The sequence below is a fragment of the Drosophila erecta genome, unplaced genomic scaffold, assembly GCF_003286155.1.
Source record: "Drosophila erecta strain 14021-0224.00,06,07 unplaced genomic scaffold, DereRS2 tig00000126-arrow-pilon, whole genome shotgun sequence".
In the NCBI taxonomy this organism is placed as follows: Eukaryota; Metazoa; Arthropoda; class Insecta; order Diptera; family Drosophilidae; genus Drosophila; species Drosophila erecta.
In genome coordinates, this window is record NW_020825209.1 from 5,695,612 (window position 1) to 5,722,909 (window position 27,298).

General features: G+C 44.2%; 2 protein-coding genes across 7 annotated transcripts in view; both read right to left on the minus strand.

The window, feature by feature from the left end:
* Nucleotides 1–27,298, minus strand: part of LOC6550221 (potassium voltage-gated channel protein Shaker) — a 141,945-nt gene that overhangs the window by 64,565 nt on the left and 50,082 nt on the right. For 3 of the 6 annotated variants that reach the window (XM_015155308.2, XM_026982255.1, XM_026982259.1), the window contains exon 1: nucleotides 1,474–1,778. The exons of 1 other annotated variant lie outside the window; for it this stretch is intronic. The gene's annotated coding sequence lies outside the window, so the exon portion shown is untranslated. Of the gene's footprint in view, nucleotides 1–1,473; nucleotides 1,779–1,917; nucleotides 1,940–27,298 lie in introns of those variants that run through there. 2 more of the 6 variants (XM_026982256.1, XM_026982257.1) reach the window with 2 other exon arrangements.
* On the minus strand, nucleotides 17,238–18,812 carry LOC6550223 (homeobox protein 5). The gene has a single exon (XM_001977582.3). It carries the CDS (start codon nucleotides 18,810–18,812, stop codon nucleotides 17,238–17,240), a length of 1,575 nt encoding a protein of 524 aa, XP_001977618.1.

Consider the following 27,298-nt stretch of genomic DNA (forward strand, 5'->3'; position numbering starts at 1 on the left):
TACCGCTCTAGCCGCTCCAACCATTTGCCCCCTCTTTCAATCGACTTGTTCAACTTTTCAAGTGCCCAATTAATTTTGGCGTGTGCGAGTCAAACTTGAATTTAATCGCAAATACAATGGGAACGTGGAAAACAATGGGAGGAGCGCAAACAAAAGAAGCTTAGCAAAAATACAAAGACGAGGCTGAATAATAACCACACATGCCCAAGTGTTCGAGTTGTAATACGGGCAAAAATCTCAGCTGCTCTTAGACAAATTAATGAACAGAGCGGGAATCCAAATCCAAACTAATTTGTATGGCCCAAACTGGCTGGGTGGTGGAAAGCGGAAAGTGGAAAGTGGAAAGTTTTCCCAGTGACTTGCCCAACAAACGGCTGACAAAGTTATGGTAAACCCCTCAGCCTTGCTGAAATATGAAACCACAAAATGAATGCATTTCAAAGTTTCAGCATAATTACCCCAGTGTTTCTGTTCATCTGCTTAGCTTTCGCTGCAATCTGATGTGCTTGAGTAGCCCAAAGCCAGTGTATTTATTATTTATATATGTTCTCTATGACAATGGAAAGAAAACAGGCAAGGCAGCAAAACATAAGCCATTAATCCAATCAATGAGGCTCTTGTTTCTGGCTTTCTGCTTTTGACATACAAAATTTACACATTGCCTTCACTTATGGCAGAGCATTGAGGCACTGCCCAGTTGCATTTGATCTCAGATTTCGATCCTTGAAGCTGGCTTATTGTGAATTAAGCCTTCCTGCTTTGGCTGGTCAGTGTTCTTTTTATTTAACTTTGGCTGTGATTTTAAGTTTGATTTACAATTGCAAATTGGGTCAACTTGTTTTCCTTTCAGCTTCGGCTGCTCTTGCTCTTGCCACTCCTCACTCCGCTTTTGCGGCTTGTTCAGTTTTTGACGGCGCCAATGCGTCGTATGAGCAATTTGCCAGTTTCTCTTTAGCTATTGCTCCTTCTGGCTCTTTTGGCCACTCGACTTGCACTGAAATGGAAATGGAATGGGAATGGGAATGGAAATGGCAGAAGGCAGAAGGCAATAGGAACTGAAGTTGCTTATGTAAGCAAAACTTCACTGCGCCCTACCATTACCTACCATTTTCCACATTCTCCCCCCTGACTAGAGTGAAATATTAATTAACTCGACCTGCAGTCGGCCAAGCTGCCGTGGACAACCCCCTACCATCAGAATCGCCATTCCACCGGAGGCTGCAGCAGCGTGGATTCGAGTGGCGCCCCTAGGCAAATTATGTTGGCAGTGGCCGGGTCCATTTGCCGCTTGCCAGTGCATTAATTAAGGTAAACAAACACAGAAGCATTCGGAGATAGGGCGATACAGTTGGCGAGGGACTCCTGGACTGCCCTGGAGTCCCTGATCATGTCCTGGCGTATTTTTCGCTTCTCATCCCTTTGCTGTGGCGCGTGGAAGGGTGCTTAAATGGCTTCATAAGCTGTTTTAAACACCTTTTTAAATGGAGTTTCTCCTTGGGCTTCGAATTTTGCGGCACGCACCGAGCTCGGAATAGCAATAACAACAAGAGTTACCATTTACAAAAGGAGACCATACACTCACAGACACCGAAAAAAAAACAACAAGAATCACGCGCGGCTACGCGGCACGCACCACCTGCTTTTTTTTATTATTTAAAGTGCGAGTGTGGGGTTTTGAGCGAGGTGCAAAATATTGAAGTCTGGATGAAAACTCCAGTTGCCTGATTGACTCACTGACTGAATGACTAGCTGGCTGACTAGCTGGCTGACTAACTGACTGACGGACCGACTGACTGACTGACTGACTGACTGACTGACTGACTGACTGACTGACTGACTGACTGACTGACTGACTGATTGACTGACTGACTGACTGACGACAGTCGCCGCCAAGCGCGGAACGCGTTGCCCGATTACGTTGTGACGACGTGACTGCGACTGCGACGACTGAACCGAACTGAGGCGCTGCAAAAGTGTCCAGCGATGGAAGAACCGCCGAGCGCCGAGCCGAGCCAAATGCGGTGGCACGAACGCCCCACGTTGGGCGCCACGAACTTGCCACGAACATTTTTGGCCGAGGCGAGCACGTGCGATTTGCTTTGCTGCATTGGCTCCGGCTTTGTCAGCGGACTGGATCGTATAGCTATATAGCCAAAGCTATACGGAGTTTTCCACTGCTGCACTCCGACTCCGATGGCGGCGCCTCTTGCGTGTTGCGTGCTGTGTTCTGTGTGTGCCGAGTGTGTGCTATGTGTGATGTGCGATGTGCTGTGCTGTGCTGTGCTGTGCTGTGTGGCAGGTACCGCTCCTGTTCCCGCTGGCCAAAGGCATACGAAAACTGGGCAAAAGGCAAATAGTTTTAGTGCCACTTGGCACGAACACGGCGACCAGAGCAGGCCCAAAAACGCAACAAAAAACAAAAAAAAAATTAAACGAAATGAAATGAATAAAATGGAAAGCAGCAACAAAGCCAAAGAGTAGCCTGGGCGAACATGGCTGAGCAAGAAGAGCGGGAACCATGGGCACAGGGACACTGGCGACACTGGCGACTCTGGCGACTCTGGCGACACTCGGGCACCGGCCACTGGAGATGGAGCTCCAGCTCTTGGCTGGGCTGGAAATGGGGCCCGTCGGCGGGGATGAGTGGCGGTGGCAAACAAAGCAAATGCCGCTTGGGGCCGCTGAGGCGGCGGCCGAAGGCAAAACAACCAAAACACGAAAACTAGGTGAAAACTGTAAATGAACCAAATACAAACACACACTCACACACACGCGTGCACACGGGAGCAAGAGAAAATCGAATCGAAGGAGAAACGACAAAAGCCACAACCCCGTGCCCCCCAACTCAACGCCGCATCACCACCCTTTGGTGGCAAAGGTGTGCTCCTCTATTATTAATGTGTGCTTTAAAACGCCGCCGGGCTCGTTATGCTCCCTCTGCCTATTCCTTCGCTTCCCTTTTGTTGGCTCCACTTGATTATAATAATGCGAATAACTGCACACTCGCACACACACGCACACACAAGCAATGCACACACACGCATATACGTGTCACGTGTGCACTTGAACGCCATGCTTCCAGCTAGGGACAGCGTGGCGTATGAGTAATGCAATTATTAATAAATAAACACATGGCACATGCACGCACACAGGCGCGTGCCCAAACATGGCCTGGGAAAGTCGGAGAGGAAAACAGGAGGGAAAGCGAGAGAAAAGGGCCAATGAAAGCTGCATAAAGCGCAACTTAAAGCTCGGCTTTTCCGCTTTATCAAAGTTGACGTTGGTTATTTGATTTCCCAGCTTAAAAGCTTCCCGGACGTGTGCTGAAACTAAAAATGTTGTTTTTGGCAAGCTTTCAAGCTCTTCAAGTTTCATGGAACCTGCGAAGCTTTAAGCTTCAGTGTCCTTACTAAAGGAGGTTTTTGGTTTGAAAAATACTAGAACAAAACTTTAGCACACGAAAGCATTTGTAGAATAAGTTGGTAAAATTTACAATTACAGCCATTTGTAGATTTTACCTAATATCATTTCAATATTTATTGAAAGAAAGCTTTTTCTTTTGAAATGTGTCGCCGTTATCCAGTAAATTATTGGTACTTATTGCGAATACAAAATTTACGAAAATATGTACGTCATTTTGGTTTTTACGAGTAAATAAGCTCATTTAGTTCGGGAAAATAGGTTTTCAGTCTTTGTTTTTTTCTAATAGTTGCAATTACTAGTTTATTAAACTCTAGGGTTTCTCATATTTATGTGCGTTCAGATTACCAGGTTTTCAGTACAACATTTCCCATTCCAACATTTTGGATAGTTTCGCCTATTTGGGCAATCTGCTAAGACTCGATGTAGTACTTATAAATTGTTCGTTTTTCTTTACTATTCATCGACTTATTACAACCAGAGAAATAAATAAGATTAGTTTGACGTTTTACCAATAAAAGTGCAAGGTATGCTACACAATCCATATTCAACTTTATGGATAATAAAGCAACCACGTCTGCCGCTTATACTATCTTCGTTGACATCCATATGAAATGGAGCCCAACATAATCTCCCAATTTAAGTATAGTAAATAAGTTTTATGACTTACCTGCAAGTTGAAGGTATAGGATCACATCGAGTTTGGTCATCGTAGGAATCGTGGTGTATTGCAAATAGGAAACAGAGAAAAGCAGTGATTAGACGAATATACATATACGACTATACAATACATGTCACGAGTTATCGTAATCTATAGATTCTAGATACAAGTGCCAAGCAAAGGCATTGGGCGGCAACGAGTGCGAGTGGCAAATAAGGCGAAACAGTAAGCGTATAGAATACTATTAAGGCATGATTATACAGAAAGATATGGCACATAGAACTGACCGATCGAGTCAGGGCTTACAGCTACAGATAGATATAAAGAAAATGATTACGGAAACTTTTATTCCTGCAGGTACACACGGGTTACATACACAATTTCAGATGTTGCTGATAAGTTAGTACGAGTAGTTCCGAGTAGTACACACACACAGAGGCACACATATCACATCGAGGGGCGGGGATTCAGGATTGGTTTCGGCTGGATTTGAATTTGCATTTGCATTTGCATTTGCATTTGGATTTGGACTGGGATTTGGATAGGATAATCGGAAGGTGAAAGTGGGCGTGGGGGCTTGGCTTTTCACTTACCCGCCAGCAACAAGTATCATCTGCATGGTTTCGGTTTCAGTTTCTGTTACAGTTTCGGTTTCGGTTTCAGTTTCGGTTTTCTAGTTCTGGTCTGCTTCGATGAGCTCACTGAATCCTTGCCAATAAAGTGGTTCTCTATGTGTATGTGTGTGTGTGTGCGTGCGTGTGTGCGTGTCTTGTATATGTCTGTGTGTGTTCGGTGTGTTTCCTAGGCGCTCAATGGGTGAGCTAAATGCAGCTGCTGGTTAATTGGGCCCCGGCCGCCTGCAGCTGCATGACGGCCACCGAGTGGGCCGCTCCTGGCCTCTCGGGCGCCGAGAATCCCGCGTTGATAGTCGCGCGTCGCTGTTAGCTCTGCCTCACTGTACTTGCTGCTGCTGCACGAACGAAAAGCGGCTCTCGAGCTGGAAGCGTTTTCTGTGGCTCGTCTGCTCGTTTGGTTGCCATTTGCAGATCGGCATTTGGTATGAACTTATTCAATCACTATTTATTTTCGGTTTGCCCTTCTATTTGATGGATTTTGCGGTCTCGTCGATGATCTGGGTACATTGCAAATCTGGTTACGCACAATAAATTTTCGAAAATTAATACTCTCCTCGAAGTCCGCGGAAATATCTTATGTCACTCTACACAAAAACCGAGACCTTAATAGCAAAGGGCTATTTAAATGAAATAATTTTTTCAATGGATAATAATTTTGCGGTATTTTATTTGTAGCTTGGAAATTGATTGGGAATTTATTTTAAGTCCAAAATTACACTGCTGGCAGAAAAAAATACTTTAGTAGTGTAGAACTTATCTTAGTAGTCATTGAAAGTTAAGCGAGAGCTTCTGCCTAAATAATAATTTAATGCCATTATATTTCCAATAATGCAACCAAATTAAACTAGATGACTAAGGTATTGAATACAGTATAATATAATTTAAATATGCAACTGCAATTGCCCAGATATTCTCTTTAACTGAAACTAAAATTTCATTGCACTTGGAACTGTTGTTATTTGTCGATTTTATTGTCGCCGATGATTGCGGTTGATGCGATTGTGGGTTTTGTCGTTTTTACTGCCGGTTTGGTTTTTCAGTTGTAATTACATTTTAGTGGCATTGGCATTGCGGTTTTGGCCACATGTTGCTGCCAATTGTCGCTGTTTGTTTGTTTATTTATTTATTTGTTAAGTGAATGCACTTCGGGCCAAACGTATAGCCTACTTATTGCGGCACTAAAAAAAAAACAACCATTTTTGATATTTTCATTTGAGATTCTGGTATCTCGTTCATCACTTGCCGCCGCTGCGTGTTTCATTCCGTTTTGTTTTTCGGGAGGCAAGGTCGTTGTTTGGCGGAAAAATTCTATTTATATATGCCCATCTCGCTTCCACAAACACACACACACACGCACACTCACACACTCAGCTGTGGCAAGCAGCTGTTTTTACTGGACTGGGCACCAGAAAAAAAACGCATGTACATTAGGTATATGTAGATCCAAAAAAAAGTACTCCTGCGGGGCAGCTGCCGTTGAGTTGCGCTCAAGTTGGCGCCACGCGGTCAACTAAAAGCGCTTTTGCCGCTGCTGCTGCTGCTGTTGCTGCTGCTGTTGCTGCTGCGCTTCAATTAATTAATTAAACACAAATTTTCGTTTGCCCACCGCGCATATAATTACAAAACAAAATATTACGCATACGCCATGGTGACGCCACAATTCCCAAGAGCAAAGCCACACACATACAGTGACAGAGTCGCAGAGTGATAAAAAAAAGACGGAAATATTAATAAATGTAAATAAAACGAGAACTTCGCACAGCTGCTTTAATCGCTCTTCTTCTTCTGCTGCAGACATGCGCCTGACCCACACACACACACACACACACATACTCACACGCACACACTGGCACACCTACAGTTTTCCTTGCTCGCATTTTTTTCCATTATTGAAATTTGTTTACATTTGGCCGGAGACAGGGAAAATAAAGGAAACACCGGGCCATCAAAGCCAGTTAACTAGTGGGCATACAAGCACACAAACACACAGCACACAAGCAATACGTTTCCGTTTTAAATAATCCCATATACACACACAACCTTGCATATATGTTTTCAGACAAATGCGAGAACTTGGTTTTTTTCCTCAATTTTTGTCGCTTTAATTTAACAATTTTCCCCTTCACCTTTCCGGCTCACATTGCGTATACGTAACGAAAATGCCGCGAAATGAGCGCGATCCGAAATGTGAATGTGCTGTGCCGTGTTCCACTTGCCAAATCGTTTCTACCCAGCAGCAGAAAGAGATGGCACCAAAAGCCAGCGCGAGAGAGAGAGGGGGGGAGGGAGGGGGAGAAAGTGGGAGAAAGGCTTCGTGGAATGTCGGCATCTTACGGCCACGGAGAGCAGCACAAAAACACGGACATGGACCCGGCTTTGGCACTGTAACACTGACACACTGACATCGGGAAAACGTGTAAAATGCTTAGGCGGCGGCGGGGGCGGGGGGCGACGGGGGCAGTGGGTGGCAAATGGCAGGGGGGTGGGTGGTACGCAACGTAGCGTAGTAAGGGGAGGACTTTGGAAAGCTTTTACAGTTAATACGATTCGGACAGCATTTGACCCTGCCTCAGAGTGTTGAACTGCGTTAACTCTTTGTTTCAATTAAGTTGGGCAAATTGTGTTGCAAGTGGCAAACAAACAAGTATTTGCACAGCACTGCACATCTGCAGCTCCTTTCCCTAAGCGAGGCGAGCAAGCAAAACTAAATAAATAATATCAAATTATCAACAACTTCAAACTTGCAACTAAGTGAAAACTTAGCTCGCATTTCTCTGCCAAAAGAAGTGAAGCCAAACAATTGTATCAATTAGTATGGACAAGGAAAGTCAATAAGTCCTCTTGCTTTATCAACAATCGAAAACTAAACATTGAGTCCCAAATCCAATCAAGAACAAAAACAAATTGTGAACTATTACTTAAGCGTACTTGCTTAGTGCCCACATACAATAAACAATAAATATATTTATTCTATGTTTCAGCGGCTTAAATAATAATTCACAACTATATCTGCACACAAAACTAAACATTAAGTTATTTGCTTTTGAAAGTGACCACTTATCATCCTTGAAACTATGCAGCAAAATGTACAAACAAAGTCACAACTTCCAAAACAAAGTTCATTTAATGTAAACACTTCCACACACAAATGCCCTAAAATCACTAAATTAAAAAAAGAGAGAATGGCAATTAACAAAATCGATGCAAGATGTATACAGCTTTTCTAATGCTGAACCAAATTATTAAGTGGGCCTAATTCACAATAATCTGATGTAACTGCATTTATATTTTATGCCCGGAGACACGAAAACTCTGTTATCCCAGATTGCTAGTCACGAAATCTATTTTTAATGGCTCAAATGAACCGCATGGCGCTTATTTATTGTTACACACACTTGCACAAATATAACGCACAAGCAAACTGAAATTTATCCGAAATGTGGCTGCTGAAAATTGGTCGAATTTGGCCAACTAGGTTAAATGGGGAAACTTCACAAAAAAAAAAGGCGACAAAATCACGGATTGCTGGAAAATTGAATTTCCTCTATTGCACTCGAAACAAACACTTGATGTCCGATGCTAACGGTTAAGATAATGGTTATGGTGATGGCAACTGGCGCACGGAAACTCAACGCAGCATCACAACAAAATTGAAAGCGGCTGTGTGGAAAGTCCAATCTTCATGTTTCACGTTTTTCCAAAACGTTTCCATGGTAAATCCCCCGACGAGAGAGCGAGGGCGATTATCGAGAGGGAGAGAGAGGCACACACACACACACAAGCACAGGCACTGAAACAAAAAGGAAAGAGAGGGAGCTATCGAGAGTGCAGCAGCATCACGCACACACACACACGCATTTGTTTGCCACTTCTTGGGATTTCCTTTGATGAAGATGAAGGAGCACGCTTTTCGGCGAGTGTAAGTGTGAGTGTGAGCGGAGAACCGGTTGTGAATTGGATGCCATTTCAAGGACTCGCGGGATGTGTGTGCGTGTGTGTGTGTGTGTGCATAATTCAATGGCTCAGCCCAGATTAAAACATTAAAAATGGGACTTTGATGCGATTGCTACTCTCGACTGGTACCGCGTGCGACTGCGACGTTTATGCAACTGGCTGTGTCGATGCCACATTTTCGCCAGCTTTCCCCAGCACGCACACACACACACACACACACACACAGACAGGGGCACCCACACTGATACACAGACACACGCACACAGAGCCACACACATCGATAGCGACAGCATTTGGGTGCAACAAAAGCAAGAACAAAAATTGATTACTAAAACTGTGGAAGGACTTTGGAGCGATGGCAAACAATGCAAATGAAACTGGCGAAAATGAGAATGGGAATAAAACGTTAAACGTTTCTTTGGCGCCACCGGAACCACCACATTTCCCATTTTCCCACCTTTCCCACCTCTCCGCCCACTGTCGACCCACCGGGTTGAAAGGTGAAAGGCAGCAGACGGTAAACGGCAGACTTCAGGCTTGCGACTTCAGGTGGCAGGTGAAAAGTGATCGGGGCTTCCAAATTCAGTTGCTACCATAGCAAGAACAATGTGGCGTATCTGTGTGTGTCTCTGTGTTCGTGTGTTTGTAATTATAGCCAACTGCTCCACATTCTGACACAGAGATATGCATTTAGCGCTTGGCTTTCGAACGACTTGAGGCTTAGGCAAAAGTGCAAGACATACGTGTATCGCCATCGCCACCTAGCCACCGAACTGAGGTGGCTAAACAAAACCGAGAGGCAAAGGCCGCCAGACTAGCGCCAAATGCCACAGACAGCAAACAAACAAAAAGCAGAAGGCAAACGAAATTGAAACCGAAACCCAATGAGGAACTGGAACGCTGCGAACGCGGAGGCGTTGCAAGAAAAAGAAGTGCACCTGGAAAAATAAAGCGAATCTCGTACAAAATGCACACCAAAAGAGATGAGAACACATTTTTCGAGGCATAATTCGATCAACCATACCATTGTTAAATATAAGTACTATATACTTAGTCTATATTTCACATGAATACTTATATATTCTTAAGCTTTGGAATCCATCTAGGGGCTTGTAATGGAACTACTTTTTTAATTTAATCAACAAACTACTTAAAACCAGTTAATTACGATTTAAAGCATGTATTTTCAAGGCCTTAGAAAAATTGTAATTTCTATAAATCCCACCCTTAAGCTGTCTCAAAATAAATAGTAAGTATTAATAACTAAATTTCTGGCAGTGCCGAAATGGTAGCTGTGTGTTGGTGGCAAACATGGCACGCAAAGTGTTCTAATGACGTTTAAACTTGGTTATCGGAGCAAAAGTCGAAGGAGATATCAGGACAGACAGCCGGACGGACAGAAGGAGCAGGAACATGACACACAAAGATGGGCAGGGAGCAGGGCAGAAGGAGCAGGAGGATGGAAGATAAGGAAGCGGAAGTTGGCAGGCGAATAAAATAAAACGAGAAGAAATCAAGTAGAGCAAAAAAGGAAGAAGGAAGAGCAATTGACATTGATTGGTCGGTGGCCATCGGTGGGTTCATCAATCAATTCGATTGACTGGCGATTGCTGGGGCAAAAGAGGGGCCACATAAGCAGAAAATAATAATGGAAATTATATGTTATTCAACGAACGAAAGCTATGGATTCACTTCATCGATAAACACACGAGTTTTGCACATATGTACCAAGTTCCACGTACGTGCTTCAAAGTGGTTCCAAGACCAACAAACAAACGTGGTGACCCATAAATCTAGAAACGCATTCCTGGCTATTTCTGGTACTCGCAGCTTGAAAAGCCCACAAGCTCGTCTCTTCTGTTTCAATCTAATATTGGGCATCATTTTTAAACACTTAGCACATGTTGAAATGCCCTTTTTCAGCACTTTACACTTTCGCAAGTCTTTTTGCAGTGCAAACAGAGTTAGCTTCATTTTTTGTAGGCAGAACTTGCACCTCTGTCCCCCTTTTTTTTGGCGAGTTTCCCCAAAATGGATGGACCTTTTAAAAACTAGCTTCGAAGCAAAGTGGAAGCGGTCAATGAAGTTTATTTTTGGCTGGGTCACAGCACACAAGCATGTCAGGGGAGGGGGTGGGGAAGGGTGGGAATTTGCGTATCAATTGATTTTCCGAGAGGGAAAATGCGACTGGGAAATCGCCTGAGCCCCCCCGTGCTACAAATCAAATCAAATCAAATCGAGAAATTCTGCATAATTTAGCTGCTCCACTGCTTTTTACCTTTGTTTTGCCCAATCAATTTTTAATTTCTAATTTTATCTGATGGACAAAATCGTTCGGGGGTTGCACAAAAATGAAAAAACAAAAATTGGCCAAAAAATCAATGCGTGAAGCCTGAGAAAGCGAAATCGAGAAAAATGACAAAAGTAGAGCAAAGGAGGCCAGAATACAGCCCGGCATATTTACATTTTTTCGATCTCATCCTTGATGGCATTGACCACGAACATCCTGGAGCAGCTGGCGATATTGCTGCGGCTGCTGCTGCTGCGGCTGCTGCTACTGCTGCGGTTGTTGCTGCAACTCAACTGCCACTTTAGCACAATGCACAACTCAAGCAGGCACAAATCACGTGAAAAAAATGTGAAAAACTTGAAGAAAAAGAAAACGGCAATCCGCTGGCAGGCCAGAATGCGTTTTGCTCGGCCCGCAGCCGTTGACGGCCATTATCCTGCCAGCGAAAGGCAGCGGCACACACACACGCACACACACACACGGTTTCGGAATGGGTATCAAGGATCCGTGACCAGGATCGAGGACCAGATCACACACACTGCGCCGCTCTGCAGCTGGAAGTGATTACTATTTTTTGGATTTTTCTATCCGCACCGAGCGAGGAGCAGGCAACGCTTCCGCTTTCCGCGCCGAGTGCAACTGCAACTGCAACGGCGGCAACATCAGGCCGAAAAACCGAAAACCAGAAACCCAGAACCGAAAATGTTTTGCCTGACTGCCGAAAAATATAGGAAGCAAACGCTAGCAAAACCAACAAGTACAAAAGGGCAGACTCAATTCAAACGCCAGGCAACAACAAAATTTGTCGCCACAGCAGCAGCAGCAGCAGCAGCAGCAGAAGTTGCAGCAGCAGCAGTAAAAGCAGCAACAACAACATCAAACGACTAGGCAGTAAAAATTTCAAAAATTACAGCAGCAACAACACGTGGAAAGGGCAACGCAGACGCCACAATTATTGGGCATCCAACTGCCGAAAGGCAGCAGCAGCAGCGGCAGCAACAACACTTGCCACAACGACAACAATCAAAGACATTGGAGACACAGAAGGCAGCAAAGTCGACGGCAGCGGCAGCAGCAGCAGCAGCTGCGGCAATTGTTGCTGTTGCTGTTGTCATTTGAACTGCAGCAGCAGCAGCAGCAGCAGCAGCAATTGCAGCCACTTGAGTGCCCAATAGGCCTAGTCAAACATACTCATGCATATACGTACACATTTATACACGAGTATGTGTTCGTGCTGCCACCTCAGTGTGTGTGTGCAACACATTTATAGCTGACACTTTGTCATACGAGGCGCTTGACAAAAATGTTATTTATACGGGGCAAGAACACACAGAGAGCGGTGGCAACATCGAGTGCCAAGTGCAACGACTAGAGCGAAACCCTCACTTTTTCCAGTTAAGCAAGGCATATAGGGAGACAGATACCTAGGAACCCCAACATCTGGTAAGACAATTAAGTGTTTATTAAATAAATTAATAGTGCTCTGCGAAATGCACTGAACCAAAGAGAGAAGATGTAGGAATCTTTAAAGTGCAGCGAATAATCTAAGTAAAAGTATAAATATATCTTTAGCTTTGTGAAATTGAAAATCTTTTATATATGAAGTAATATGTAATTAGAACTAATATTTCCTCTATACAAAATATGTAGCTAACACCACAGATACATATCTAATTAATAGATAGTTAGATAGAAAGATATCAATAGCCGTAACTAACGAATTGAAATTGTGCAATTTAGATATGTTTTAAGGCCTTTAAGATAGTTGTGTGCAAAATTGAACCATAACTCCCCTCTAAAACATAAATATTTAATAAAACAGCCAATTTACTTGCCCTGCATCCAAAGTGAGGGCATCAGCGATTCGCTGTGGACCGAAAGTGGAACTCGCTATTGCCAATGCTGTTGATTGCTGTTGTTGCCGTTCGCCCTTTGGCCAATTTGCTTATTGTTCGCCTTTTGGCTCCGTTTTCCCTTTTGGCCGGGAAGCCCCCCACACCCCCTCCACCCAATTTGTGTGTCAAACATGCAAAACATCAGGCAGAAGTTTAAAGTCCGCTCGGGAGTTAATGGGAAAATGGGGCTGCGAATGCGTTGCCGCTTTAAGAACACACAAACAATATATGGGAGAGTGGTGACTAGAAATAGGAAAATGGAAAAATGGGGAAATGGAAAAATGAAAAAATGGGCGGAAGAGAAGCCTGCTGTCGCTGTCACATTTTTGTCATATATGCGGCACAATAAAAGAAAGCAGCGGGCGGCGAAGTATAAGTATGAGAAAAGTTGGCAAAAATCGCTTGCGTGATTCCATTGAAAGTTTATGACGGCAAATAAATGACAACAGCAATCTGAGAGTCGTCGGTCGTAAAAAAAAGATGAACGACAAACTGTCGCGAAATAAATCGCTGCTGACGTCGTCACTTCGCCCCGCCCCCTTCCATATCTACACATATACCCTATATAGCTCCATATACATACATACATACATATTTCTTGCGAATTTTTGTCGCAGCGCTCAATAAATAAGTAAATGCAGGCGCAAAGACAAAAGGGCCAGGTGAGCAGAGGTGGGAAAAGTGAGAAGTGAGAAAAGTGAGAAGTGAGAAACAGGTGAGTCTTCGGTGGTGACGTCAGCGCCTTTGGGAGGTGGGGCAGGTTCATCAACAGGGCCTAATGGATTTTTTAGCCATCTAGCCTGCAGTGGCGACCTTCGCGCCACAGCGGCGATGGCTGGAGTGCAATGGGTGGCGGGTGGTGGGTGGTGGCATATATTTTGCACATTATGCATGCAGCTGCCGCAAGTAGCAGGCAGGAAAAGCGGGGAAAAGCGGGAAAAGCAAAGCCAAAGCCAAAGCACCAGCCGCAGAAGACGAAGCACGTGCAACTTTTACTTTCATTCGCTTTGTGTTCGTTTCGTGCTTCGATTTGCCGGCGAGTTCAAGGTCGCTGCCGCAGGGGGTGGTGGTGGGGCGGCATGGGGCGGCATGGGGCGGCTGGGCTGTGCCTCCACTAATTGGTGGCCCTTGCGGTAAAGTTGTGTGTGCGAGACGCCTCCTTGCTGCAGCTTATAAGTGAATGGATTCCGTAGCCTATTTTGCACCGCGGCGAGCCGGCGCAAATTTGAATTCATTTCCGTTGCCAAGATTATTAGCCCAACCAGATGGTAAACACTTGGCCAAGCAATCAGCTTAATTAGAGGCAACTTTCAAGAGTTTCTAACTCGTGAGCAACTTGTAAGTTATGCAAGTTAAGCCATATTTAAGTTCTTGCTTAAATTTAAAGGCGCAAGTGGTTGGCGCAGAATGCCAATCAATTGAAATATATCCATAGGAAGATACTACTTAATTCTACTACATAACGTGCTATTTCTATAAAATATAATTAGATAAATTAAATTTATAAGCAACCACTTAAACGTGAGTATTGAGTAATAATTGCATTACAAGTTGTCTTAAGCATCACAAAATAAAGTGTAATAATTGCATATTGTGTATCTAAATTGGACATGCAATGCCGTATCTGAAGTGAAATCCGCATTAATGGTGAAACTAATGGATCAGAAAATGTGGGTCAAGCCTCCACTGCCTTGCCTTCAATCATGTCCAACTAATAATAGCTTCTACTGGATTCGTCGGTAAATACAATTTAATTACACACTTCTGCGCACCCATTGAATTGCTTTGCAATCGCCAGTGGGAATTATTCAGCAAAAGCGAAAGTTACAATGGGCATTACAGGCATCGAGTAATTAATAATTATCCCGTCATTAGGCGCAGCACAAGAAGTCGCAAGCCACAAAAATGCAAATCACTTGGCATTGGAACGGTACACACGCACACACACCCACACACTCACTAACACATGGACTTCCAATTGCAATGGGCCAAATGATATTGTTTTGTCCTCGCCAAAGGCCTTTACACTTGGCCCAAAAAATGGCAAAAAAATGGAAAATATAAGTTGCGAGTGGCCAACTCAATGAGTTCTCCTCCCAGTTCGCTTATCGCTGTGCAAAGATCGCCACAAAGGCCATGTTACGAAATTATTGGACACACACACACACGCGCGCACGCACACACACCAATGGCAAAAGGGAGGCGCATGTGTAGGTGGGTGGGCGGTTGTGTGTGTGCGAAGGGAGGGGGTGGAAGGAGGAGGACATGCAATGCAAATAGTCAACACGCCGCCACATGCCGTGCACACAAATCAAGGGCAACATGTCTCATTCCGGGTCTGTTCCCACGTTGGGGTAGCCCAGGGTGGGGGAGGGGGAGGAGCGGCTCGGAGTGGTGGGTGGTGGGCGGTGGGGTGACGAGGTCGCCTATGCCGGGCAATTTAAATGGCGGCTACATGTCGCAGCGCTGGCGTCGCGTGTTCTCGCTCGCACTCTTCCCACACCTAAAGCTCTCAGTCGCAGCACTGAAAGAAAATACCCCTGCTACACAACTTAAACACATACTCTATATACGAGTATGTCAAACGCAGCTTAGTAAAAGAGCTCTTCATTGTGTTTATCTATAAATCGAAGTGAAATAGGTAAAGAATATATATTCTATGTGCAAAATTATCATTGTGTACCGCAGCTCACATAATGACGAAGCGCACCTACTGTGTTTTGTAAGCACAAGAAAATGTACACTTAATATGCAGAATACTTTGAAATAGGTATTTAGATAAAGAATATATTATCATTCTGCATATATTATCAGCAGCATTATCATTGTTTAGCTCACATAATGACGAAGCGCACCTACTGTGTTTTGTAAGCACAAGAAAATGTACATTTTCACTAGTTTTTAATTTTATAGCAAAATGCCAAATAAGAGTACTTGAAGAGTCCAACAGTGAAATAACCAGGTAGGGTTTTCTCCCAGTGCACGCGTTTTTGTCGCCCACATGTTGGCCACTAAAAAGGGGGATAGGCCCCAGAAATGAGCGAGTGTGTGCGTGTGTGTGCCAATTAACTGAAACTGCAGAGTAATGTTTTGGGGCCAAGTCTGTACTCCCGATTTCGCCCGCCCCCACACTCACACACACTCACCCACACACACACACACACACCCAGTCCGGTCCTTATTCCATTATAATATTCGCTTCTGTTATTGTTTTCTTGTTGCTGCCTCGCTGTTTGTTGTTTGTCGCTTCTGGCATTGACATAAATTCTTTTTTAACAGCAGGAGGCAAGAATGCCGAGCAACAAAGGGCACAACAAAGGTCCACAGCGACACGCAAGCCACATTAAAGCAGTTCCACAGCCCATTCCAGTTGCCAAACAGGCAAGGCGTTACATAAAGGCGGTAAGAATATACGACTAAATAAACCAAAGTCCCAGAATCAAATGGCAAACAGAGCTGGGCGGAAAAACAAAAAACAGGCTGTCAAAGATTCCTCAATCGAGAGGATTTGTGCTGACCTACGGCAATTAACCGTGCTCATTTGCCAACGCGAAGAAGGAAAAGCAGCCATTTCCTCCGCCACGGTGGCGTATACGTAACGAATGCTGGCAGACGGGATAACTCGATGGCCAGGACACTGACTTATGCTGGCTCCAGTTAGACGCACAGATGACTACGCATTTATTTCTCGCCGTTCCCCGTCGACCCAGCGAACTTTGCTACCAGAGTGCTTATTTTTATTATTTTTTTGTTTTTTTTTGCTTTTTTTTGCCGGAGTTTGGAGCTGGCGCCGTCTACTGTCTGTTGATTCAGATTCGGTTATAGATTCTGGATTCATTTACGGTTTCTGTGTCTGACTTTCGGGCATTGACTTGGCGGCAACTTGGCTCTGTTTCTGACCCCAAGCCAAAAACGTCGCGCTTTCCTGCCATCTTTTTGCCTGCCCGCTGTTGCGGACATTACGCATTCGCCCTGTGGGACGGCTAAATCTCAGTGAGCAAACTAATTATGCCCATGTGACACTTGCTTACAATCAAATGAACAAATCTCTTAGATTTCAATCGACCAGTCGAGTCGTTAGAAATATGTAGAGCCATTTGAAGGTTTGAAAAGCTTTTACAAAATTAAGGCCAATAAAAACTTAATGTTGCTAGGGCACACTTTAAATATAATTGCAGTCTCCCAGCGAATTAAATAAATGTGTTAGAATAATGGCCGCTAGAAAATTCATAAAAATTGCAAGCGCTGTCAAAATTGCTTAATTGCAACTAGTGTCACATGGTCAGGAAAGCAAACTTGCAACTTTTGGTGCTGGAGGCGAGGAGAATCAACAAGGCGAAAAAGCATTGAGAAGCGTTAAAGCAAAGCGGTACTCAAACTAATTAAAATACTATGTATTTGCAGGTATTCTTAATCGCTTTATTCAAATCGTTACAAGCAAGAAAATCAAACGAATGGCAGCAAATGGCGTAAATCAAATGGTAATAGAAGCACTTGTTTTGCCGCATAATTTTCATAAATATTTTGATATTGGTTGTTCTCATTTTGGTTTTTGGTTTCGTATACGTGAGGCTTAAGAGCGGTGGGTGCTTTTGGATTTTTGGTGATGGGTACTTCTCATAGGGGTTCTCCGGTCCCTTGTCCTTCCTCTTGCTGGCCGCCGGTGTGCTCTTCCTGGGACGATTCATCATGGGGTCGTCCATGGTGCGCGTGGACTGCTGTCTCGTGTGCGCCGGCGGTCCAGGTGGCTTCTTTTTCTTCTTTTTGCCAGCCTCTGGTTGCAAGGGATTGAAGGCGAACTGCAGATGCTGCTGCTGCTGCTGTTGCTGTTGCTGCGTCTGCTGCAGATGCTGCTGCTGTTGCTGCTGCTGTTGCTCGCGGCGCTCGAGGAAAGCGGCATTTGCCGAGGCCACCGTGGCTATTCTCTGCTGCTGCTCCAGATCCTCCAGCTCCCTCTCCCGCTTCTTGGTCATGTGCACCAACTGCGAACTGCGCCGCCTGAGGGCGGCTGCATAGGGCGTGGGCGTGGCCACAGGCGGCACCATGTCTCCCACACCGAATAGCCGCCTGATGCGCCGCCGGCTGTTGATGAAGCCCAACCCCAGCTGCACGCCCAGTCCCAATCCCGCGGGCGCCGTCGTCTGGCTAAGGGAACTGCTCGCGCCACCCTCGCTGCCGGCTCCCAGCATCTGGCTGAAGTTGCTGTCCAGATCGCAGCTGCTGGCCGAGTCGGCGCCGCAGGGAAACAGATATGTGTTCAGGGTGCTTAGGGTGCTGGATGCGGAGGTGCCGGTTGCGGTTCCGGTCAGGGTTCCAATGCGGCTGATGGCTCCCGTGTTGCTGCCACCCAGCGGATGTTGCTGCTGCGAGTCGAGTGATGTTGCTCCCGTTGCTCCTGGTCCAGCCGCTGCAACGGCTGTTGGCTGATGCTGCAGATTGAGCGGGAGACTCAGTGGCAGTGGCAGCATCACTGCCGTGGAACCACTCACGCTGCCGGTGGTGCTGCTGTCGTAGCTGTGCGGATTCACATAGATGTGGTTGTTGTTGGTGGTGGCGGCCGCTGATGCAGTGGCTCCCGCTGCTGTGCTGCTGGTTTTGACCACCAACGTGGTGTTGCTGCTCTCATGGTGATTGTTGTTGCTGGCCTGGTTCGCGTTGCTGTTGCTGTTGCCGCTGCTGCTGCAGCTGGTGTTGTTGTTGATGCTGCTGCTGTTCGTGCTGCTCAGGTTGACCCTGTAAAAGCTGCTGCTGCTGGTGGCATTGTTATTGTTGTTGTTGCTGCTGCTGATGGAGCGTGCGGGCGCCGTTGCAGGTCGCGATGTCTGTGATCCTGCAACTGGATTAGCCTCCGAGTTGGCAGTGCTTGTTGCTGCTGCAGCCGTTGTTGCAGCTGATGTGGCAGGCGTCGCCTGCTGCTGCTGCTGTTGCGAATGCTCGTTGCCATTGTTGCTGCTCATTGCTGTGTTTGTTTGACGACTTTTTGGGCTGAGTTCTTGATTTTAATTACACCACATTAATGTGTATGGCTCATTTTCAATAACCCAATAATTTTATTAAATTTTAATTATGTGTTATTAATGCATTTTTTTTAACAGAATTTGATTTTTAATAAGGACTGAACACGAATTAACATTTTTAGGAGGTATTTCTTTTTAGTAGTAAGCTATTTTGCGAATGCTTTATGTTTTCGTGGTGTAATATCACAAACTAATGAAGATTTGAGATTATATAATTAGGTACATGTGCCATTAATCTCTGTTTATTAGTAAAGTTTTAAAATTTAGACGCTATAGTTAATAAATTTTTATTTGTAGTTCACTACGTTATTTAATTGTTTCGTAAATTTTAGTTAAGGTGCTTCGTTATAAGTTTATTTAACAGTGTTTAACTTTAGATATTTTTCATTTGCTTGGATTGGTTTTAGGTGTTTATTGTGCATAGATTCGTTTGATTTAGTTCTAAAAACATGTTAGTTCGTTGGCTTCAACGCCTTTAAAAACCCTCCTTTTACACATCACAATTCATCTTTTTTCTTTTGGACGGCATCCAAATGGAGTTGAATGCACTGCTCCGGTTGCTGGTAAATGGTAAATGGCAAATACTAAACGTTAGCTAATCGCACAGTTTTCCTGGTACTTCAACGCACTTTTCTCTCGCGGCACTCGAACAAAAATCGAAAATCACAGACAGCGGGGTCAGGAGGTCAATGAAGCTTATCACTGGCACGCACACACACGCAGCACCGCACACCACTTGCAAAAAAATTGTTTAAAAAATGCATTGCCCACTCTTAGGCGGCATTTGCCACATGATTTTTAATAATTTTTATTTTGTTAGAACAGACAGAGCTCTGTTATCAGTCAGAGCCACGTGCTTAACGCGCCGCGTGTCACAATTGTATGAACTTTGTGCCGCGTTGTTGACAATGCCAAAAGCCAACAGCAGCAGCAGTTTCAGTGGCAGTGGCAGTGGCAGAAGTGGCAGCAGCAATGCCACTAACAACAACGAAGTTGCCACACGCACACACTCGCACACACACACACGTTTGCCAGGACAGGGAGCGAGCTAAAGCTGGTTAGCGAGAGCGAGAGAGAGAGAGAGCGAGAGCGAGTGCGAGAGCGAGAGAGAGCCCTGTTAACTGGCTTCCTGGCTGGCTGGCCGGGACAAACTATTCGCCAAAAACCAGAACCAAAAGTCAGAAACGCCACCGAGAAAAATTCAAAAAAAAGGAACAGGAATCTAAGCCAGCAGCACCACTTGAACCCCTCACACACACGCAAGTATTTCCATATATACACATATATATATATATTTATATATATATATCTCATATAGTATAGGCATGGCAACGATTCCTCATCGCTGTTGTCGTCGTTTCAATTTCGGCAAGTTTCGGTTCAGTTGGGTTCACTTCATTGCTTAACTTCACTAAATGCTGCAGATGGCGGCAACACACACACATGCACACGCGAGTGCACTAACACACGCACGCAGGCACACATATGCTGGCAGCCCGACTTTAACTCAACTCGCAAGAACAACAAGGGCCAGAGCTCGTGAACTCCGAGTTGCGAGTGTGTAGCACACAGTTGCGGCTAAAAGCGTAGCATACTTTCAAGGGCTCGCCAACATATTGTTTAATATATATGTACATACATATATATATTATTCTTTATTAATGATAGCACGGTAACTCTTTGTTGGATCGACGTTAATTTCTGCTTGGTATATTTGAACATATTTCTTGCATTTAAAAGAATAATTTAATACAATTTAATAATACTCAAATCTGTTAGCAACTGCTCATATGACCACAACTTGTAACTTATTTTCCATAGAGTGTGATTAATGGCAACACAGCGAGTAGTCCAAAATGCACACACATTTTATCTACTTCAACTCGAAGAAACTTAGATATTTCCGTGCGATTGCTGCTATCTCGACTCCTATAATCTTGCCCATGCTTGTGCGACTGCATGTGTGTGTGTGTGTGAGTGTCTGACAGCCGAGGGCAACATTTCAATTCGGCTTCGCGTCGTCGTCGTTGCCGCAGTCGCTTTTCTGTCGTTGTGTTGTCGCTGTGTTGTCGTTGTCGTTGTCGTTGTCGTTGTCGTTGTCGCGTTCGTCATTTTCGTAGTTTGTTTTTCTCGTTTGCTGGTTCCTCGGTTTCGTAACTCTTTCGCTGTGTGAGTGCCGTGCATGCTAGTGTGGGTATGTGTGCGTTCGCATGACGATTAATGTTAATATGTGTGCAGCAGCAGCGGCAACAATGCACGGCAAGAAATCAAGGCCAACTTTAATGTAAGGGCAATGCGAGCTAAAGTAAAACAGACTATAAATTGTTATGAACGGAGTCAAACTATTGAGTTCTCATAAAATACTTGTTAATTTCAACGTGAAATAATATAGGTAAGCCTAAGACTCATAGAATAATGCAAAGTACTTTTATTTGCCTCCAAAAAACAGCTGGCTGCTAAATTATTTTCAGCGCGACCCTGAATTAGCGGCTAAAAATGCCGCACCTTTTCAAAATTAATCACAGCTCTGCTGGTTGATTTTTGTATATAAACACAAGTCGAAGCCCATTGCCATTTGCCCAATTTCCGCCCTGGATTCAGCAGCAAGCTCGTTAAATCCGCGCACCCATTCATATTCCGAATCAAATTCATATTTAAATTCCAATATCATTTACCCAACACTGGGTGTTGCCGAGGACGAAGGACAATTGTTGCCGGGTGCTGCAAATGGACAGAACAGAGCTGAGCTGAACTGGAATGGAATTCAATTGCATGTGCGACTGCAATTTGTCGACGAGCGGAGCAACATTGAGCATATGACGCATACGCAATGTTGGCCCATGGATCATGGTCGGCTCTTTGCGCTGCTCATATGCGGCGTGTTGTTGCCATTGTTGCCATGCAAATTGCCCTGGCCCAGTGTCAGTGGTTGGTCGTTCGGTGGTTAAGTGGGGCAGGGTGGTGCTCCCGATGGGCTGCATGCCCGCCGACTGAAGCAAACCAAGCAAACACACTCGGCGAAAAGCCGCAGGCATTCGAAAGAAATGAAAGTTTGCTTTTCGGAAAAATATGTTGTGTATAACCGCATCATAATATGAATTTCCAGTTTAACTGAGAGATCAGCCAAGACAATTTAAGTCCAGCTTTCTGGCAAAGCTGTAATTTTCTCCAGTTTTATTTTTAATAACATTTTCTTTTTGCTGTGCACACAACTTAACTCAGCTGGTGCTGGTAACCTTCATGGCTAATAAGCAGTCACGGCACGTGAGGAGATTGCGAAAGCGTTTTCTGGAGGGGGCTACTCCAAAATATTATTGATCAAATGTTTGCCACAGTGAGACACAGATTTTATGTAGATGGAGGCGAAAGCCAAGCAAATAATATCCGGCAAAAAGGCCACGAGCAAGTGCATCGGGTTGCATCGGATCGGCAGGGAAGCTGGAAAATCCGGGGGCATCTGCTTGCCCAGCTGGATGTCAGATGGATGAAGGCACCCTCTCGACCAAGTCATTTGCCCCGAAGGCTGACAAAACGATTTGCATGCTAAAAATAACAAAATTGATGGCCTTTTCCTCGCTCGCTCCGCACACACACACACACACTCAAAAGCGGAGAGCCGTGTGCGTGTGTGTTCCAAAATGAAATATATATCAAAAAAAAATATATCACAAAAAAAAATAAATAAATGAAAGAGAGAAAGTTGGGGCAAATTACCAGGGTGGAAGGGTGGAAGTGAAGAGGCGGTTGTTTTTGCGGCTAACTGGTCATGGCCACGGTGAAGGCGACAACGACAACGACAACAAAAACGGCAACCAAACAAAGGCAAATCAATTAAAAAATGTTCGTGAAAACAAAACAGAGCAGCGGCGGAAAATGGAAAATGGAAAATGGAAACCGAACAAAGAAAAACCAAAGACGAAAAGTGCTGGGCAAATATTTCCGCTTCACGTCAAGGCTGTGGCAATCAAAAGGCACACACCACTCCACAAAGGACGAAATGGGGAGCCTGATGGGATTGTTTCGTGACGTCTAACATATCCGCTTTGCCACTTCAACTGCCAACTCGAAACTCCCCAATCGGCCACAAAGTCGAGAGATGGCACATATTTACACTGCTAAAAGAGTTGTGTGCTAAACGAAGATTCAAAATTCCCAATATTTCTGAAGCGTAAAACCAGCGAACAAAGAACACAGTTATAGTTTGTTGCACCTAGTTGTTTAATTAACATTAGTTGATATCTTCCATAAATGGTTTTAGCATTCAAAAGTGCTACAATAGCATAAGTAAGGCCTACGGAAATATAGTTAAGCAATTTTATACTACTGCTAATGGGATTCTAAGGAAAATTCGAAAATCTTGGCACATATTTACATCATTTTAAAATTATCCTGCATGACAAACTGCTTTTGCCTGTCTCCATTCCAATGCGAATCATATCCAATTTTACACACAGCCACACAGTACACACATTGAAAAAAAAACATTTGAAAAAATTAGCAAAACTATGCGAGAGTATGCAAAACTAGAGCTTGGAATCAGGATACCCGATTCTGGATTCTCGATTCTGGATTCTATGGAGAATCTCAATTTGAGACTGGAGTCAGGAACTCACTACCTCTTCTTCTTGTGACGCATCTCTGCTGGCGAGCGCACGTGTGGCGCCGCATGCATAATTCCAGACACCAGTTTTGTGAATTTTTTGGGGCCCCACGCGACGCCGAAGTCCACCGATTTTTTGTATTTTCTTTTTTTTTGGTTTTTTTTTAATTATGTGGGAGCGATGTGTACGGGCGCGCGCGCCACTTGAAAGTGCAACCGCGTGGCGGGTTGACACAGCCACAGCGACAGTGGGTGGTGGGTGGTGATTGGTGGCATGGTGGTTCCAGCTCGACTTGGTGGCTCACAAAGACACCAACGATCGTAGCTGGCTACTTTTACCTCACCCATTCTCGCGGCACTTTAAAATTGTCACGATTTTTAGAGATTTTCAGGATGAAAGCCGTGAACTTTTAAACTAGGGCTAAATGTAATCCTTGGTTAGTGCAGAGGCTTAAGGAAAATCTGTTGAGTTGATCTAACCTTTTTTAAGACGAACTATTTTTAACTAATTTTTAACTAATCATATCAAACTATTATACCTATGTAAATTGGAGAAAATCTGCTTGATTTTGCTCACAATCTAAGCATTAATGTTCTAAATTGCTTGCTTAAACTTTTCCCTTGACTATGAAATGCTTCTGTAAGCCAATTCCTTTCCAATGATAGCATTTTACAGTTTAGAGTAAGTTATACATCAAATGCTAGGTTAGTTAGGGTATTTAATGGGCTGGTTCCAGCCGCAGGCCACCAGTCATGCTTTCTAATTTAATTTTCAAACGGCTTTGGCCAAAGTGCGAAACGCCCGAGAGCAGAGCGCCTCCAAGGTGTCGAAAGAGAGGCTTTCTACAGGTAACAACGAGGTGGAAGAGAGTAAGAAATGGCAGCAGAGGGCAGCCGGAGCGAAATTATGGCCAACAGGGAGAGGCAAGCGGGTGAGGTGGGCTAAGACCTGGGAGACATGGGAGTCCGCTTGTTAGCGCATTTTAAGTCGTCGCCAAGGTTGACCCTTCTTCTTAATAATCATCACCTGTCGCCCGGTGTTGCCGTCCCAGTTGCACACGCAGGCCGTCTCGTTCGCTCCCCGTGCATGAACACAAATGCATGGCATATGCGCTTTTGGACCACGTTAATTAGCCGCCACGCCAATCGATGGCAGCAGAGCAACTAGCTGAAACAAACTATAACATAATACACAGAAGCGAGGGAAAACCTAAATAGTTTGACATTTTCGCCATCCGAGGTTGGGTGAAAACGAAAATGACAAGGATTACATGACCGTAGATATGGATCATCTGGTCGACTATTTTGCTGCTTAACGCCACAGATTATAACTCAAACGTTGCCCCGAGGCACCTGCACATATTTCGCAGTCGTAAACGCTAAATGCTCGCTCCAGAGTAAATATTTAGAAAATAATAAAACCAAATTTCAATGCAGAATGAAAAAAGAACGATTCCACCGTGGCGCGTGCAGAAAAAAATGAAAAAAAATTGCACAAGAAAAGGAAACTTTGAAATAGCGTGGCAAGCTAAAACGAAACAATGTGAAAAAACAAATTTTCCCGCTGGGGGGCCCGCCGACTATTTCATAGTCCCAAATCACACTGACTAAGGACTTTTTTTAATTATGTCGCTAATAGCTGGGAAACACAACAAACCCTTTGCTTCCTTTACATTTGATTCGAGTATAATACATTTTCAAGGATTTCATTACGACTATTAGATGTGAAAATCATATGCAGTTATCGCTGCTAACATATAAGTTAAATGGAAAACACAGCTTGTTAGGTGGGTACTTAATTCTAAGTGGGAAATCGAAGATATCGACATTACCGATAGGAAGGAACATCTATGACTTTGGATCTACAGATGTGATAAATCTCTTCGATCATTTGCGGCGGCAGCGACGGCGACTGAAGCAGCGACGGCGGCAGAGGCAGCGACGGCGACGGCGGCGGTGGCAGAGACAGCGGCGGTACGGAAGGCGGTACGCTTACCTTGGCGCTTGGCTTAAGCTGCCGTGCGTCGTTGTGATGTGGGCCATGCAGGCAATCCATTCATCGACCTACTCCACTTTTTCTCTCTCTGCACGTGCACTTTGATCTCCACTGGGATTATTCTTCTATTTATTTGCTGGCGTCTTTTAATCGCTTTTCGAAATCTGTCTGGCTTTTCCTTTTTATTCGCTGGCAAGTCGGGAAACACTTAAGACTCTATAGATCGTATATAGATCAGCCGATATGCGTTCGCATACGAGTATATACATACATATACATACTTGTATTTATATATACGGCTGAGAGGGGAGACAAATAGACAGACGTCTAGATATATACTTATTTATATTCAAATGACAAAAGAAATGAAACGAGACGATTTTCATTTATTTTTCACTTTATTTGTTGTCCACGCAGCGGACTGCGACGCCAGCGTCGACGCAGGCAGAGGCCGGGAGTGGCGTGGGGCGGTTGAGGGGGCGGGGCCACAGTTGTCGCACACATTTTTCACATTTTCCACCGCCCCGCCGCGGCTCTCCCAAATAACAACAACAAAGAAACAACATTGGATGAAAATCAAAAAAAAAAACAAAAAAAAAACAAAACAGAACAGCACTCACAAAAAATAAAGAATTTTAGATATAATTTTCTGGCCAGCGTGCGGCAGAAAGAGAGGGCTACAGATCGTTAGAGGGAGCAGGGGACATTAACAGATTGACAACGTCATCAACGAGAATGACAACAAAAACGACCAACGCGACACTTTTCCTTTCACATGAGAATCCAAACACGATGATCTTTGGATCATTCACTTTTCACTGCATGACCATCGGCTGCACTCACAACAACAAAAAAAATATCAGGATTTTACCCGCTATTCCTATATTTTGTATTTGTAGTATTTCTATTTTTTTTGGTTTGGTATAATATTTATTTTTTGCTTAAACAAGTGCGAAGCGATCACCGGCGTGCGCGGTACTGAAAGTCGCTCTGCTCGCAGGCCTCTGAATGCTGCCGACGTCGCAGTCGCGTCAGACGCCGGCAGAGGCAGCGACGTCAGCAGCATCGGGAATATCCAGTCTATATACCGATCCTAATACAGTAGCTATAGGTTATGAGAAAGCAATACGACAACAAAAACCAAATGATTAAAAACAGCAAATTTCAGAGAAAAACCATATTTCAGTCTTCAGTATATTGAATACGATTTCCAACTTACAATGTAATACAAATATAAACTAATAAGTACATGAATATTTCAAAATGTAACTACATTTTTTAAAAAGTAATTCTAAGAATTCAATAAGATCTCTAAATTGAGTACAAAAACCTTCTGCCAATTATAAAGCATCTTGTTAAAGCAAAATAAATTATGTTTTAAACGGCCATAAATTTTCATCTATGGTGTTTGCAAAATATGTTCCTTCGAATTCACCTTATACGTCACATAGGCGATATTATTTACTGTAGCAATCTGAAAATGCGAATGTTGAATGCCTGAGAATTGTGGGTGAGTGGGATTCAAACTGTCTATCTGGCAATGCGTTTGTGTGCAAAGTGTTTTTCACGCAAATTGTTTGCAACGTCAACGGCCAGCGGCGACCCAAAGAAACAGCGGTCAGAAAGTTCGTTTGTGCGTGGTCAAAGTACGCGAATTCTCAAAACACTAACTTATTCTTAAGATATCTACAAGATACTTGCATATTTCGAGAGAATATTTTAATGCAAGTACCGGTTAAAAGCTTGTGAAAATACAACACCACTTCTAATTTTCTAATTCGTAATATTTCAAAGGAATATTAGTATAGAGCTTTAAAAAAAAAACAGTAT

Bases quoted from the DNA above. Each gene is read 5' to 3' on its own strand.
- LOC6550223 (XM_001977582.3), bottom strand. From the start codon at position 18,812: ATGAGCAGCAACAATGGCAACGAGCATTCGCAACAGCAGCAGCAGCAG.